General features: G+C 47.4%; 1 protein-coding gene across 2 annotated transcripts in view; it reads right to left on the bottom strand.

Annotated features, from left to right (window-relative positions):
* The window catches only part of OTOG (otogelin), a 99,865-nt gene that overhangs the window by 24,545 nt on the left and 58,344 nt on the right, over positions 1 to 16,976 (bottom strand). For both annotated transcript variants that reach the window (XM_003818215.5, XM_008971488.4), the window contains 7 exons: positions 16,059 to 16,337; positions 13,797 to 13,914; positions 13,001 to 13,080; positions 10,795 to 12,563; positions 9,876 to 10,044; positions 9,441 to 9,586; positions 8,512 to 8,601 (listed from right to left, as the gene is read on the bottom strand). In XM_003818215.5, coding sequence (XP_003818263.4) covers positions 8,512 to 8,601; positions 9,441 to 9,586; positions 9,876 to 10,044; positions 10,795 to 12,563; positions 13,001 to 13,080; positions 13,797 to 13,914; positions 16,059 to 16,337 — 2,651 coding nt within the window. The remainder of the gene's footprint in view (positions 1 to 8,511; positions 8,602 to 9,440; positions 9,587 to 9,875; positions 10,045 to 10,794; positions 12,564 to 13,000; positions 13,081 to 13,796; positions 13,915 to 16,058; positions 16,338 to 16,976) is intronic.

Here is a 16,976-nt window from a genome sequence, read left to right as displayed (position 1 = left end):
AAATTATGCAGCACGTGAACTATTATGTAGAGGGAGCCTCAGCCCAGGAGTCACAAAGAAAACTTTGTGACCCTAGGAAAGCCCCTGGCTCTCCTAGCCTGAGCCTTCCTATTTGTACAGACAGAGGATTGGGCTTCATGGTCCATGAGCAGTCTCTGAGTTCTGAGAGTAAACATACATACCTGAAGCCCAGAGAGGAGCCTCGCCTGCATTCATAGGACTCCAAGCAAGGACAAAGAATAAAAGTTTAAAAACGAAGGACTTAGACTTCTATTTCTGACCAAGGTGGAGTAATAGGAACTGGATTTACCCTCTTGCCTTAAATGATCAAACAAACTGACAAAATATATAAAACAACAGTTTTCCAACGTGAACAGTTGGCAATGCAGGAGAGTGATCCCTGAAAACAAAAAATGGAAACAAATGAGGCAAGCCTTATGATTGTCCAAGGTTATTACTTAGAGAGTTTAGAGGCTGCAGTGCAGGGAGCAGGAACCCAGGTAGAGCCTGGTGGTTTCCTAGAGTTTAGAAGACAAGAGATAGACATTCACAAAGGCCAAGGTAGCTAGAGTTTGCATGGCAGACAGAGAGAGAGAGAGAGAGAGCTCTGAAGCTTTGCAGAATCCCCCTCCAACCCTGTCCTGACCCTGTCCTGAATTTTCAGCTGAAGATTGATCAATGTATGTAGGTGAGAAAACTACCTGAGACTAGGGAAAGAACCACCTGAGAGGAACAGACAGAAAAATCCACAGAGCTAGCACAGGGCTGAGAATAGTAGAAAAACCTCCTAATATGTAGAGTATAGGGTAGGGTATGCAGAAGGGTGTTGCTTTAGTAGCAGGGAATTGATATGTAGGATAAAGAATAAAATCACACTCAGAATAAAGGCTACTTTGGCTTTACCTAACAAAGCTTAAAGGCAAGCCTCAGAAGGATCAAACTGTTTCCAAGTAGCAAAACTACTACAAAGCTCAAGAATATTTTCAAAAATAAAATGAAAGAATATCCAGCATCCAACAAGGCAAAACTCACAATGTCTGGAATTCAATTTAAAAACATTGTCAGGCATGCAGAGAAGCAGGAAAATACAACCTATAATGAAAGAAAAAATCAATCAAAACTGACTGAGAAATGACACACACGGTAGACAAGGAAATACAAACAATTATTTTTAAAATTGTTTTAACTATATGTGCTCAAGAAATAGAGGAAAACAGAAGAAGGTGAGATGTTCATGATATAAAAAGACCCAAATCAAACTTGTGCAGATGAAAAATATCATGTCTGAGATGAAAACCACTGAATGGAATTAATATGTTTAGACACTATAAATGAAAAGATTAATGAACTTAGAGCAATAAATACTATCTGAAATGAAGCACAGAATTAAAAAAGACCCAAGAGAATGATGAGCAGAGAGCATAAGTGATCTGTGGGTCCACTTCAAGTATCCTAAAACACATGCAATTGAAGTCCCCAAAAGAGAAATGAATTACCAGGCCTATCATAACCAAATTGCTTAAAAACAACTATAGAAGGAAAATCATAAAAGCAGCAAAAAGGGGTAGAAAAAAACTACATTATGTATGAAGGAACAAAGAATGACAGCAGATTTCTTATCAGAAATAAGCAAGATAAAAGATAGTGGAACTTCATAACAGCACTATTCAAAATAGCCAAAAATATGGAAACAGCTTAAATGCCCATCAATAATGAATGGATAAACAAACTGTGGTATATACATACAATGGAATATTATTCCAGCCATAAAAATAAATGAAGCATTGATACATGCTTCAATGTGGATGAACCCCCAAAACATGGAGCTCAGTAAAAGAAGCCAGACACAAAAGGTCAGATATTGTCTGACTCCACTTATATGAAATATTCAGAATAGGTAAATCCAGAGACAACAGGCAGATTGGTAGTTGGCAGGGGCTGTGGGGAGAGGTGACTATGAAGAAACTGCTTAATGGGTATGGGGTTGCCTTTTGGGGTGATGAAAATGTTTTGGAGCTATACAGAGGCAATGGTTGCACAATATTGTGAATGTACTAAATGCCATTGAATTGTTCACTTTAAAATGCTTAATTTTATGTTTTGTCAATTTCTCCTCAATAAAAAAAAGACAGGAGCAACGTCTTATAAAGTACTGAAAGAAAAAAATATCAGCCTATAATTCTATACCCAGTGAAAGTATCTCTTAAAAATGAAGGAAAGACCAAGACTTTTTCTGACAAACAAAAGCTGAAAGAATTTATCACCAGTAGATCTGTACTACATAAGTGTTAAAGGAAGTCTTTCGAGCAGAAGAAAAATGATACCAGATGCAAATCTAGATTTACACAAAGGAATAAAAAGCACAAAATGGTAAATATGTGGTTAAATATAAACTTTCCTTGTTTTAAAAATCTCTTTAGAAGATAACTGCTTAAGGAAAAATAATAACAATTTACTGTGGAGTTTATAATAATTATAGAAGTAAATTTTATGACAATAACACAAAGGCTTGGTGAAAGGAAATAGCAGTATACTGTTATAAAGTTCTTATGGTATATACGATGCAATATAATATTATTTGTAGCTAGTCTGTGACAAAGTAAAATTACATACTGTAATATCTAAAGCAACCACTGAAGGAGAAAAAAAAAGTACAGACAATAATCCAACATTGGAGATGAAATGGAGTCATTAAAAACAATCCAAAGAAGGCAAAAAAAGGAAGAAGGAGGGAACAAAGAACAGATGTCACAAATAGAAAATAAATAGCAACAATATATAAACATCACTATGTTGAGGACCAAATTAAACATAAATGGTATAAACATCCCAAATTAAAAGGAAGAGATTGTCAGATTGGATCTTTAAAAACTGAAGGCTCAACTATTTACCCCCTGCAAAAGTCCCAATTTTATTTGTTTGTTTGTTTGTTGAGACAGGGCCTCACTCCTGTCACCCAGGCTGGAGTGCAGTCGTGCAATCATGGCTCACTGCAGCCTCAACTTCCTGGGCCCAGGTGATTCTCCCACCTCAGCCTCCTGCATAGCTGGAACTACAGGCATGTGCCACCATGCTTGGCTAATTTTTTAATATATATATTTTTAGTAGGGATTCTGTTTTGCCATATTGCCCAGGCTGGTCTCGAACTCCTGGGCTCAAGCAGTCCACCCGCTTCAACCTCCCAAAGTGAAATTACAGGCATGAGCCTACATGCTGGCCAAAAATCCCACTTTAAATAAAAAGCCACAAATAGGTTAAAGTAAAAGGATTAAAAAAGATACATCTTAGATATACATATTAGGTATACACGCTAAAACCAATCAAAAGAAAGCTGGAGAAGCTATTACAGGCAAGTCAGACAAAGTGGAATTCAGAACAAAGAGTTTTACCAGGATAAAATGGCCATTTCCTAAGAATAAAAGAGTTAATTCATCAAAAGGACATAACAATCCTGCATGTTATGCACCTAAATAACAGAATTTCAGTATATGTGAATAAAAAAACTAATAAAACTCCAAGGAGAAATAGACAAATAAACAATTACAGTCAGATATTTCAACATTCTCTCAGTAACTGAGAATAAACAGATAGAAAATTAGTAAGAATTTAGAAGGCTTGAACAACACTATCAGCCAATTTGACCTAATTAACATTCATAGAACACTCCACCCAATAATAAAATACACATTTACTTAGAGCATATTCTCGGACATAAAATAAATCTTACTAAATGTAAAAGAATTCAAGTTAGACAAATTATGTCTTATGAACACAATGAAATTAAATTAGAAATCTGTAACAGAAAGGCATCTGGAAAATCATAAAATATTTGAAGATTAAACAAAACCCTTAATTCATGGGTCAAATAAAAATCAAAAGGGATATTTAAAAGTATTTTGAACTGATTGAAAAAGAAAACAGCATATCAAAACTTGTAGGATGCAGTTAAATCAATACGTACAGGGAAAATTGTAGCACTAAATTCTTATATTAGAAAAAGAGGCCAGGCATGGTGGCTCACGCCTGTAATCCCAGCACTTTGGGAGGCCAAGGCGGGTGGATCACGAGATCAGGAGATCGCGACCATCCTGGCTAACACGGTGAAACCCCGTCTCTACTAAAAGTACAAAAAAATTGGCTGGTGCCTGTAGTCCCAGCTACTCGGGAGGCTGAGGCAGGAGAATGGTGTGAACCAGGGAGGCAGAGCTTGCAGTGAGCCGAAATCACACCACTGCACTCCAGCCTGGGCGACAGAGTGAGACTCTGTCTCAAAAAAAAAAAAAAAAAAAAAAAAATAGAAGAAGAAGAAAGTTCTCAAATTAATGACATAGACTTCTTCCTTAACAAACTAGAAAAAGAAGAGTAAGTTAAACCTAAAGTAAGCAGAAGAAAGAAAATAATAAAGATAGCAGAAATCAATGAAATAGAAAACATAAAAATAATAGAGAAAACCAATAAAGCCATTCTTTGAGAAGGACAGTAAGTTTGATAAGCCTCTAGCCAGGCTAGTCAGGGAAAAGAGAGAAGACACAAATAACTAATGTCAGGAATTAGATATGGCACATAGATTCAGATCCTACAGAAATTAAAAGTATAGCAAGAATATATGATGAACAACTTAATGTTTATAAATTTAACAACTTGGATGAAATGGACAAATTCTATGAAAGATGCAAACTACCCAAATTTACCAAAGAAGAAATATATAACCAAAATAGCTCTACAGCTACTAAAGAAATTGAACGTGTGTTTTAAAATCTCCCCAGAGAAAAATCCAGGCTCAGATGGCTCCACTGTTGAATTCTACCAAATGTTTAAGGAATAAATATTACCAAGTCTACATATACTTTTCCAGAAAATTAAAAAGGGGAGAATACTTTCCAACTCATTATGTGAGGCCAGCATTACTCTGCTACCAATAGTAAACTATCATATTACAAGAAAAGAAAATTTAGACTAATACCTATCATAAGGATACAACAATATATAAAAAGGATAATATAACAAATGAAGTAAATTCCAGGAAGGCAAGACTGGGTTAACATACAAAAATCAATGTAATTCATCAAATTAATAATGTGAAAAAGAAAAACAATGTGATTATCCAAATAGGTGCAGAAAAAAGCATTTGACAAAATTCAACATCTACTCCTGGTAATAAAATCTCTCAGAAAACTAGGAATAAAAGAAAGTGTTCTTAACCTGATAAAGGACATCTGTGAAAAGCCTACAACTAACATCATGCCTTACAGTGAAAGACTGAATGCCTTCTCCCTAAGATCAGACAAGGATGATTGCTCTCAACCTTTCTTACTCAGCATCACACTAGAGGTCCTAGCCAGTGCAATAGGTGAGAGAAAATAAATTAAAAGCATACTCATTGGAAAGGAAGAAATAAAACTGTCTCTGTTTGGAGAAGACATAATTGTCTATGTAGAAAAACCCAAAGAATTTAAGAACTAATAACTGAGCTTAGTAACGTTGCAAGATACAAGCTCAATATGCAAAAATAAGCTGTATTTGCATTAGTAATAAGCAATTGGAAAGTGAAACAAAAACAACACAATTACTTACAATAGCACCAAAAAATATAAACTACTTAGGAATAAGCCTATCAAATATGTATAGGATCCTTACACTAAAAACTACAAAACACAAATAAAAAAATCAAAGAAGCCATAAAAAAATAGAGATGAACCATGTTCATGCACTGGAAGACTCACCAGTGTTAAGATTTATTCTTCTCCCAAATAATCTATATATTGAATGCAACTCGAAATTCCATGAAGACATTTGGTAGAAATCAAAAAGCTGATTCTAAATTTCTATGAAAAGTTAAAGGAATTAGAATAGCTAGGCCAGGCATGGTGGCTCACGCCTGTAATTCTAGCACTTTGGGAGGCTGAGGCAAGAGGATCCCTTGAGGCCAGGAGTTTGAGACCAGCCTGGGCAACATAGTGAGCCCCCATCTCTATACAAAATTTAAAAATTAGCTAGGCATGGTGGCATACACTTGTTGTCCTCTACTTGGGAGGCTGAGGTAGGGGGATTGCTGAGCCCAGGAGGTCGAGGCTGCAGTAAGCTATCATTGCACCACCACACTCTAGTCTAGATGATAGGGAAAGACCCTGTCTCTAAAAAGAAGAACAGACAAAACAATACCACCTAATTTTAAGGTTTAATAATAAGTAATGGTAATCAAGACACTGTAGCATCAGTGAAAAGATAAATAGGACAAAATAAAAAGCATATAAATTATCCCAAACATTATTATTTTTTTTTTGAGACAGTTTCGCTCTTGTTGCCCAGGCTGGAGTGCAATGGTGCAATCTCAGCTCACCGCAACCTCCGCCTCCCAAGTTCAAGTGATTTTCCTGCCTCAGCCTCCCGAGTAGCTGGGATTATAGGTGTGTGCCACCATGCCCAGCTTATTTTGTATTTTTAGTAGAGAAGGGGTTTCTCCATGTCGGTCAGGCTGGTCTCAAACTCCTGACCTTGAGATCCGCCCACCTCGGCCTCCCAAACTGCTGAGATTACAGGCATGAGCCACTGTGCCTGGCCAATTGGTTTTTAAATAAAGATTCAAAGACAATTCAGTAGAGACAGAATAGTCTCTTCGAAAAATGGTGCTGGAAAAATTGAGTATTCACATTTGAAAAATGTACCTCAACTCATACTTTGTACCATTTACAAAAATTAACCTAAAATGCAACATACACATAAAAGTAATACCTAAAACTATAAAACTTCTAGAAGAAAACATTAGAGAGATTCTGTGTACCTTTGGGCAAGGTTCATCAAGTACAACACCAGTATCATGATTCATAAAAGAAAAAACTGATAAACTGGACACCATCAAAATAAAAAAACTTCTGTCTTTCGAAAGACACTAGTAGGTGAATGGAAAAACACTCTACAGACTGGAAAATTAGATTTATATGTGATAACGGGCTTGTATCCAAAATACACAGGAAAAGTTCTCAAAACTCAATAGAACAACATGTTCTTTAAAATGTGCAAAAGACTTGAACAGATACTTTGCCAAAGAGCATATACCATGGAAAATAAACCCATGGAAAGATGCTCAACATCATCAGTAAGCAGAAAAATGCAAATTGAAACCAAAATGAGGTTCTATTTGACACTTATTAGAATGACTAAACAAACAAACAAACAAACACATGCCACCAAGTGCTGGCAAGGATGCAAAGTTCCTGGAGCTCTCATCCATTGCTGGTGGGAATGCTAAATGCCTGCTCTGGAATACAGTTTGGCAAGTATTGTAAAGCTAAATACATCCTTCCTGTTCAACACGGGAATCTACTCCTGGGGGCTTTATCTACACAAAACCTGTATGTAACTGTTTACAGCCACTTTATTTGTTATTGTACCAAACTGGAAACAACTCAAATATCTTTCAACTGGTTAATGGATAAATAAACTATGGTACATACATAAAATGGAATACTATTCATCAATAAAAAGGATTGAACTACTGATCTGTGCAACAATGTGGATGAATGTCACCATATACTCTGATCAATTTATATGACATTCTGGAAAAGGCATAACTATAGGGGCAGCGGACAATGGTTATCAGCAGGTGGGGGGAGGGGTTGACAATAAAGAGGCAGGAGGTAGTGTTTGGGATGATAAAACTGTTCTATATCCTGGTTGGAGGTGGTAGTTACATGACTGTGGGTGCTTGTTGCAACTTGTAGAATTGTATACTAAATACGGTAAATTTTACTGCATGTAGATTATATGTTAATTTTTTAATGGAAAAATTTTATAAACTAAGAAATGAAACTCAGGGAGTTTTCTGTTCAAGCCTCCATCCCATAGGAAACCTACTGTCCGAAACCCCGCTCCTAAGAGCACCACAAATGTGCCGCACCCTGTGTTCAAGGGCAGATTCCAAAAGGAAGGCTGCAGATCAAGGCTCAGGAATTGGGGGCAGACTCACAACTTTGGGACCCGAGGAGGAGACAGATCAGTACCCTTTGCCCACCTGTTGGGAGGAGCAAAGGTGGGCCCTCTGGAGAGGATGCCCATATGGGGGTGGGCTGTTGTTGGATTCCCCGGCCTCCTTGACAGAGGTGAACTTAGTGAAGCCAGTGAAGCTTAAATTCACGGCTCCTCACTTCCTGGTAGGGGTCCTGGTAGTAATGTGCTCATGTGGTCATAGGTTTTTGTGAAAATTGCAAAAGTGAGATATTTTAGCCATAAATATTTAAACCCACTGTCTCTTGCCTTTCCGACTTTTTCTCTGTCACAACAATATCCCATCCCTCCTGGTATACTTTCCCCCCTGACATTGGTGTGGCCACAAGCATTCTAATTATAATCACTTCCAAATATACCTAATTTTGCATTATTTTCTTAAAAAAGGTCCCCTCCCCACCCCTGCCCTGAATCATGATTCAGCCTCACAGCCCCTCCACCCCTGGATGCCCTGTCCCTCAGCTGACTGTGGCCCTGCCCTGGAGGCTGGCTGTTTGATGCACTCACCTTTCGGTTGAAGCGATCAATAGTGACCTGATGGGCCAAGTGAGTCATGTTCAACATCACCAGACAGAATGGGGGCCAGTTCAGGTGCCCCTGCAGAGAGAACCCAGCCCTCATCAACCTGGAGCCCTGTCCTCTGTCCCCCTCCAAGTGAGTGGGCACAGCAAATGTGAGTACAGTCTCCCCTGACTACCCCCTGCACTATGCCAGGGGCTCCCATCAGGCTGGGCAGATGGTGCCCAGGATTGCATGGAACCGTTGCGGCTCCATCTGACCTCATGCAAGCCCAGACCAAAACAGAAAAAAAGGAAGGAAGGAAGGAAGGAAGGAAGGAAGGAAGGAAGGAAGGAAGGAAGGAAGGAAGGGCAGGGCAGAGAGGGAGGGAAAGAAGAGAGAAGAAATAAGGAGAAAGACAGACAGACAGAAAGAGAGAGAGAGAAAGAAAGAAAGAAAGAGAAAGAAAGAAAGAAAGAAAGAAAGAAAGAAAGAAAGAAAGAAAGAAAGAAAGAAAGAAAGAAAGAAAGAAAAGGGAGAAGAGAAGAGAAAGAAGCTACCACTTTCCACCTGACTTATGGGGACATCCTAGTAGGAGATTCCCTGCAGCCAGCACCCATGACCTCGGGCCACACCATTGCAGTGACATCCCAGCTCCTCTGCACTTCTGTGCCATCCCTCCTACATGGCAGGAAGCTGGCACAAGCTGGGAATGGGACAGGCTGGGGCCAGGAGGTGGCACACTCCACTCAATTCTTTCCCCAGCCTCCCAGGGAGCCGTCACCTGGGAGGCCCTGCCCATTCCTGGAGACAGAGGGAGCTCAGGGGGGCTTCCACATCTGTCTTTGCCTCTGGTACCCTGGCTCACTGCTCCGTCTCCCCTTTTATCCTAGTCCCGTTCCTAGTCCCCAGCAGGGAGGGAGGTATGGGGCAGGCACCAGGTTGGCACTTTTGCAGTCCAGTACATGGACGGTGACCATTTCATCTGGGCTCTGGCTGAGGATGTAGATGGCCTCCTTGAACAGAGCTACGTGGCTCCCATCGAAGGTCACGAAGCTCAAGTCAGGGAAGATTGAGCACCGGCCTGGGGGAGGGGCAGGGCACAAGAAGAATAGGTGGATGCCTCCAAGACCAAGGCCGCCTAGGAAGATGGGGCAGGTTCCTGGCCCTCTTCCTGGATGGATGCAGAGGCCTGGGGTCTGGAGGGTGGCTCAGACCAGGCATCACACAGATCAGAGGTCACAAGCGTAGGAAATCTGCCAGGTCGGGGTCCCACAGGAGGGGAGTCTGGGACACACAGATCAGGGATGGCGGTCATGCTGGGGTAAGGATACAGGGAGGATGCAGGAGGCTCCGCTGATCCCATGACTCACAGGCACACTCCCAGAGTGGGCAGCAGCGGTCCCCACCCACCCGCACGGCGAGGCCCAGGATCCCACAGCGAGGGGGAGCAGCACCCTGGGGACAGTGCTGGGACTGATTCACGCGAATCAGCTGGCCCTCCAGGCAGATGTGGCGGACGCAGTCCTGCTCGGCGATTGGCTGGGTACAGAGTGGAGGAAGTGTGAGTGCCTATCAAGGAGCTACAGCCCACCCTGCAAGCTGTGATGGCACCAGATCCTTCCCACATGTAGGTCCTAGCGGGGCAGGGGACCTTCTAGGGAAAGAGGCCCTCACCCCCCACTCTCCACAAGCCATCTGGGGCCTGGCGCTGCACTTAGTGTGAGCTCGGGGGTCAGGGACCGATTCCCTGAGACCTCTGCAGATCTGCCTGGCCTGCGCTGAGAGGTCTGGGTACACAGGCATGTATACACACTAGCTCACACTCACAGAAACCCTAGCATACTTGCACAAGCCTATACTCACAAACACACACACACACACAGTTTCTCACAAAGGCACAAAGATGCACATGAGGATGTCTCAAACACCATTCCTCACACACACAAGAGCACATGCAGATACAGGAGCGCTCATATTGTCTCACACATGTGAACACAAACACACACAGCAGTCTCACACAGGCACACACTCACAAAGGCACACACCAGCACACACACATTGTCACCTGGGCATCACACTAGGCCATCCAATCAGCCCCCCAGGGCCTAGATGGGCCAGGCGGAACCCTGCTATGGCATCAGGGGCCAATAGGAGACTGGAGAATTTTTCAGGGACCAGGAGCATGGGGCAGGTATGAGGATAGTGACTAAAACTCCATCTAGCAGGGAAGAGGAAGGGATGAAGGGAGGGGTCACATACAGGTGGCCAGAACCCTGGCAAATCACTCACAACACAGGTGGTGGATGTATTGGCCTCAGTGGTAGTTGCCAAAGCCTCCGCCAAACCCTCTACGATGCTCAGGGCTGGGGCTGAGCGCCCAGATGGTTCTGTGGTGGCCTCGTCCACCGGCTCTGCTGCCAGGTGAGGCCCTGCCGAGGTTCCATGGGCCTCAGCCAGCTGAGGCAACAGAACCAGCATGCTGTCTTGGGGGGCCGTCCTGGCTGAGACACGGCTCAGGGGATAGGATGTGGGCACTGGCAGAGCTGTGCCTGCCTGGGCTCCCTCGGGCTCAGCCACCAAGGGCGTGAGAGGGTGGCTCGTAGCAGGCATGAGCTCTGTGGGCCCACCCTCTGCAGAACCATACATGGAAGTGGGCAGAGACACTTGCTTGGATAGGATGGCCACCTTCCCTGTGGTGCTCTTTCGTGGGACAACAGATACCATGGAGGCCGTGCCCTCAGCCACAGGCAGGACTCCAGAGGTTGGCAATGTGGCTCCCAGCAGCAGGCCTGGAGCTGTGCCTGCTGCTGGGGGTGCTATGTGAGCGGGTGGGTGCGCCTGGGTCATTGCTGCTGGAGTGAAAGGCAGTACTGGGCTAAGCGTCTGAGCAGGCAGAGTCGTGGCCTGTGGCTGGAGTGGAGTGGTGATGACAGAGGCTTTGGGGCCGGGTGTGGCCACTGGGGCAGATGTGCCCACCTTGGCCAGGGGCAGGCTGGTGTCGGGAGGCAGGCCAGAGAGGAGCTGGGAGGGACGAGTTGACTCAAGGGACATGAAGGGTGTGGCTGCCAGCCCGTGAGTGGCTGTCGACAGGCTGGCGGCAGCTGGGGTCTCTGGGGGCAGAGCTGGAGACCTGGTGGCCATGGTGGTATGCTGGGCTGGGCGGGGTGGTGCAGTGGGGAGTGGGTGTGGCTGTGGGGAGGCAGGCGAGCCCATGGGCTGGCTGTGCCCGGCTTCGCCCTTCTCTGTGGATAGCACTATCTCCAAGCCCCTGGTTGCAAGGGGACTGACAGGAACCTGTTCTGCTGCTGTTCTAGCCACAGTTAGAGGGGTGCTGGGACTTGAAGCACTCTGGGCCTGGGTGGGCTGGGGGACCCCTGTCCTGCTTATGACCTTAGTTACTGCAGGTGTCAGCACAGCCTTGTGGGATCCCAAGGAGGTGGGGGACCTGGAGATGGCTCCAGGGGAAGCCACAGGTCTGGAGGAGGGACTTGCTGTCAAGGAGGGCTGTAGGGGTGTCGTCCTAACAGGCAAGGAGCCATGGCCTCGGACTGTCACAGCCTTGGTCATGAGCGGGAAGCGAGGGGCAGGGGGTGACCAGGAGGAGACCGTGATGTTGGGGCTTCCTGCAAAGATCACAGTCACCCTTGTTGTCTCCATGGCACCTGACACCATGCCAGGTGTGGGTGTCTGCAGTGCAACAGGGAGGGATGAGGACTCTGGTGTATGGGGGATGGCCAGGAGACTGGCAGTCACTCCCTTGCTGGCTGGGGCCTCTGTGGGGCCAGCGGGGAGTTGAGATGCAGTGAGCTCCAGTGGCTGCTGCAGGGTGGTCTGGGTGGGGCCTGGAGACACCACTGGCTCCTCAGTGGCTGTCATTGGTGGGTTCAGGGCTGTGGTGAGTGGGGCAGCTGGGGTGAGGGCTGGCCTGTGGGTGGGGATCCTGGGGCTTTCCTGTGACAGCTGTGGCTCCTCATCACTGGGAGTGGGCAACCCTTGACTGGGAGGGAGGGTCTCATTGCCAAGGGCCTCTGTGGGAACCCAAACTGCTGGCTCCACACCTGCGGAGACAAGAGAAGAGGTTCAGAAGGCGGGGTGACTGCTGCCCCTGGGGGTCATTGCTGGGCAGGGCTGTGGTGTGAGGCTTGAGGACTGGCACTCTCGGTGATGGGGTGAGGGCAGCTTCTGATGGCCAGAAGAAGTCAGCAGGTCTGGACTCTGCCCCAGACGTCAGACCCTGACCCCAGAACCAAGAGACCTCAGGTCTAAGTCTGGCTGCACCACCTTCTCACCATGTGACCCCACTCTGGGCCTCATATCTCCTCTCTGTGAAATGGGGCGAATAGACCAGATGAGGCCTCTGCGTCCCCTGTGCCTGTGCCTCTTTCCAAAGGTCCCTGTGCTGATCTTGCTTCTCTGGGACCTGGGAGCTTTGAGGCATGACTGCTCAGTGAGACCCTAGGGACTGAGGGAAGGATGAGAAGTCTGGGCCACTTACAGTCCTCCAAGTAGACACATCTCTGTGTGACTTCATCCAGGACCTGGGGGGTGGGGCACACAGGGACACAGCCTTCTACCCTGAGGACAGAGCAGGGAGCAGTTTAAAGGCCTGAAATACAGGCAGGGCCATCTCTTTTTCTCTCGATTGAGCACAGGCCTTATCCTTTCTTATGACACATGTGCGTGCACACATGTGCTTATTACGTGTACACACACATGACCCTCCATAGAGATGCTGTCACATATGTACAGGAGCACACACACCCAATGTGTATGTGGCACACTCCTGCACACTTCTACCCCTCAGACCGAGAGGGAAACACACACACAAGCAAGGTACACTTCTGCACACACTCATGTACATGTTCACCTGTGTCTCTGCCTGGGCACATTCTCACATGGCCTCACGTACCCCCTCCAACCCTGCAGGACTCCAAAATTTTTACATATACATGCAAACACATCCACAGAGACTCCCACAAACATCAGTGAATACACCCTCACACATGCACACAGCTGCACACAACACCTGCATACATGCAGCTGTGTACAACGAATGCACAGTTGTAGTAGTACACACACAAACACACGCAAGGCTCTGCTGCATGCACTTCATGCACAAATAGATACTCACATATGCTGACATATGTGCATATACGGAAAGACACAGTTACCGTGGTACACACATCCCCATACACTCAACATATGAAACACTCATACACAAGTGCATGTGAGTGCACACACACACTAGTGCACACACCTTGGCTCCATGCCCACAGCCCCTGGCATCTCACCTGGGTACGTCCCGGCAGCTGGCTGCCCGTGGGTCCCGGCAGGTTTGGAAGCAGGGGCTGGCACAGGCATCGTAGCGCCACTCGCAGATGGGGTAGGCAGCCCCCGAGGGCTTGGCATCTAGAAAGTGAGATGGGGCAGCAACTGTGGGTCAGGTGAAGACACAGAGGGAGTCCCAGAGCTCAGCCCTGCCCCCCATCCTGTGGAGGGGACAAATGGACCCATGCAGGGAAAGCAAATGGGGAAAAAACCACGCTAAGGAGAAACTGCGTTCATGGTGGTTGGGGTGAGTGCCTGGGGGATCCTGGGGACGGGGCTCTGGGAGCTGAATGCAGGACTGAGGACAGGGAAGGACTGAGGACAGGGAAGCTCTGGCCCCGGCAGTTGGAGTGAGGCTTCGAAGGGTGACCGAAGAAGAGGCCTGGACCCCTGATCTCTCCCTTGGGATGCCCTGCCACCCACCCTGCCCGTCTGGGACCCTGGTGCTCAGGCTTGCCCTGCATCCCAGGACACAGTAACCTCCTCCTTGCCTTGTCTCTAGCAGGGCTATTGCAGAACTCCATGGAGGCGAGAGGCTCTCCTTTGCGGGGTGAGGGGAGGCACTGGGGGATCCCTTCCCCTCTAGCCCAAAGCGTTCCTGGGCACCTAGCCCCAGAGAGCTTGCAAGGGAGGTGTTATTCCCCAGACTCAGCCCTCTCTGTTCCCAGAGGGCCCCTGAAGGGCCTGAGAGTGCAGGTCGTGTGAGCACCACCCTCACTGCCCTGGCGGCTGGGCTAACTCTTAAACAGCACTTGGCGCTACCCAAAATATCTCACACGGATTTACTCATTCAACCTCATCATCGTCCTAGGAAGTAGGCGCTATTATTGCCCCCACTTTAGAGAAGAGGAAACCCAGGCACAGATGATGCTGAGAAAGTGAAAGGTTTTCAGAGGAGATGTTCTCCAAAGAGGCCCTGTGGCTAGCACCTTGACAAATGAGGGAAAAGTCTGCAGCCTATGGGGGGCTTGGAGGCAGACAAGTAGACCCCAGGCTACCTCGGCACAAGTGACCAGTTTCTGAACACACAGCCTGAACAGGGAGGAGTGGGTAGGCTCCGAAGCAGGCTCCAGGGAGCAGCCCCCACCGGCAGCTCCTCCAGACGCCCTAACCTGAACACTGCTGCCAGCTGTAAAGAAACCTGCTTTTCCAAAAGTCTAACTTACATTTAGGGAGCACCTACTATGTGCCAGCACAGGGCAAAGCCCGCGAGACACAGCCAGTCCTCACAGCCCACTTCCGAGACAAATATCCCCATTCCACAGGTGAAGAAACCAAGTCAAGGAGATGAGGGTTGTCCTCCAAGGGTCTAGGACCAGGGTCAGGATTTGAACTCAAGGCTGTCCAGCTTCAAAGCCTGGGCTCATGCCACTCTGCCCCAGTGTCTTCCGGAGAGGGACCCAAATACTCCCATCATGAACAAGTCTTGTCATCATGGCCAGTGATAAATCTGTCCCATGTCAAGTTTAAGGGCAGACTCGATAACTGACCGCTGAAGGGAAGAATGAGCTCACCCAGCCCTGGCTTGGGTGGGGTGGGTGATGAAATAAGGAGGCTGGCTGAAGACACATTTACTTATGTGTACATGCAAATGGATCCACCCACAGACACAGGTACCCCCAAGCCCCATGCAACACAGAGAAAACAGTGAAGGAATTATGATCGCCTTCTCCAGGGTTTAGGCAGAGAACAATATTTTGGGGACAGACACACCTGGCAGGGCAGACCCTGGACCCCCTTGGCGTTGGTGGAAGGTCGGGGAGTTGCCCCATCCCTGTCCAGGTGCTTGGGCCTTCCATTGAGAGACGAGATTGCTGGCCCCCAGACCTATCCCCCTTGTGCAGTCCTTGAACTCATGGGGCAGACATGTGACCTCATCAGCAAGAAAACTGAGCCAGCGGCTACGCATGCTGCAGCCAGGATCACACCTCCCCTCACTTCCACAAAGGCTGCTATATTTTTAGACAGTGTAATTGGCCTGTGGCAGAAGGCAGGACCCAGGAAATTGGCTGGACCCCAAGCACACTGTCCGTGGCTCCCTAAGCTGTCAACATGGAGGTTGGGCCACCTCTCATCTCAGGGTGGCACCCATGTGGCCCCCTGTGCCAGGAGAAGGAGGATTCTGCCTCTTAGGGGTAATTGGAAGGGTGAAGTGGGGACAGGGTGGGAAGAGCAGTGGACTGAGAGGGCCAAAGGGCCGAGGGCAATGGCAGGGGGTCGCCTACCCAGAAGACGGAAGAGTGTGCCCCGGCGGAACACCTCTGTGTGTTCGTACAGCCGCAGGGCCAGCACCGGGCCCAACGCATAGAGGAAGGAGCTGGGCTTGGCCAGGGACTCCAGGGCCACCAGGCCTGCCTGCCGTGTCCCCCGGTGCAGCAAGAAGGAGGCATGCTGTTGGAAGGTGTCATGGCCCTGCCACTTAGCCAGCTCCAGAGACCCGTTGGCTGTGACGTGAAGGAAGAAGTTGGGTCTGTCTGCTGCCTCCAGGGACACCACATCTGGGTCTGCAGAGAACCACATGGGGAGGGTCAGTACAGGCAGAGGTCCAGACTGGTGGGCTGCGGGAACAGCATCCTGGCACACATCTGCTCTCTCAGTGACTCTGGATGGCAGCACGCCTGCAGACCAGCAGGCCCTGCCCCCTACACCAGCCCCCAGACCACCTACTCTGCCTGCCAGCTGCCCCTCACACCATCTCTGCCTGAGGGCGAGCGGAGGCTTAGAGACCCCCCAGCTGCTGAGCCTCGGGAAGGTAACCAAACTATCTCCTTCCCTCCCCTTTGCACCCCTCTTTCCATTCTTCCCTCCTTCTGCAAACATGTTTGAGTGCCCTCAATGTACCAGGCACTATTCTAGATACCCAGGATCCATCAGTGAATACAATAGAGGCAACTGCCCTGATAGGGTTGCATTGCATTAGACATGTGGGGCATGCTGAAGGTTGGTGATTTGCCAGGCTATAGGGTCCCCAGCTTGGTCCTGCTCCTCACAGAATCCCACAGGGCCAGCATTGGCAGCCCTTCATCCAACTCATAGATAGGGAGAGGGTCCCAGAGAGAGAGAGAAAGGAGCTTGCCCAGAGACCCAAAGCTTGTCTCTGTCCTCTCATTCTGGTCTCCATAACTGCCCAGTTCTAGGGCATG

The sequence above is a fragment of the Pan paniscus genome, chromosome 9 (genome assembly GCF_029289425.2).
Source record: "Pan paniscus chromosome 9, NHGRI_mPanPan1-v2.0_pri, whole genome shotgun sequence".
In the NCBI taxonomy this organism is placed as follows: Eukaryota; Metazoa; Chordata; class Mammalia; order Primates; family Hominidae; genus Pan; species Pan paniscus.
The sequence above is the reverse complement of the archived record's forward strand: the minus strand, read 5'-3'. Positions and strand labels throughout refer to the sequence as shown.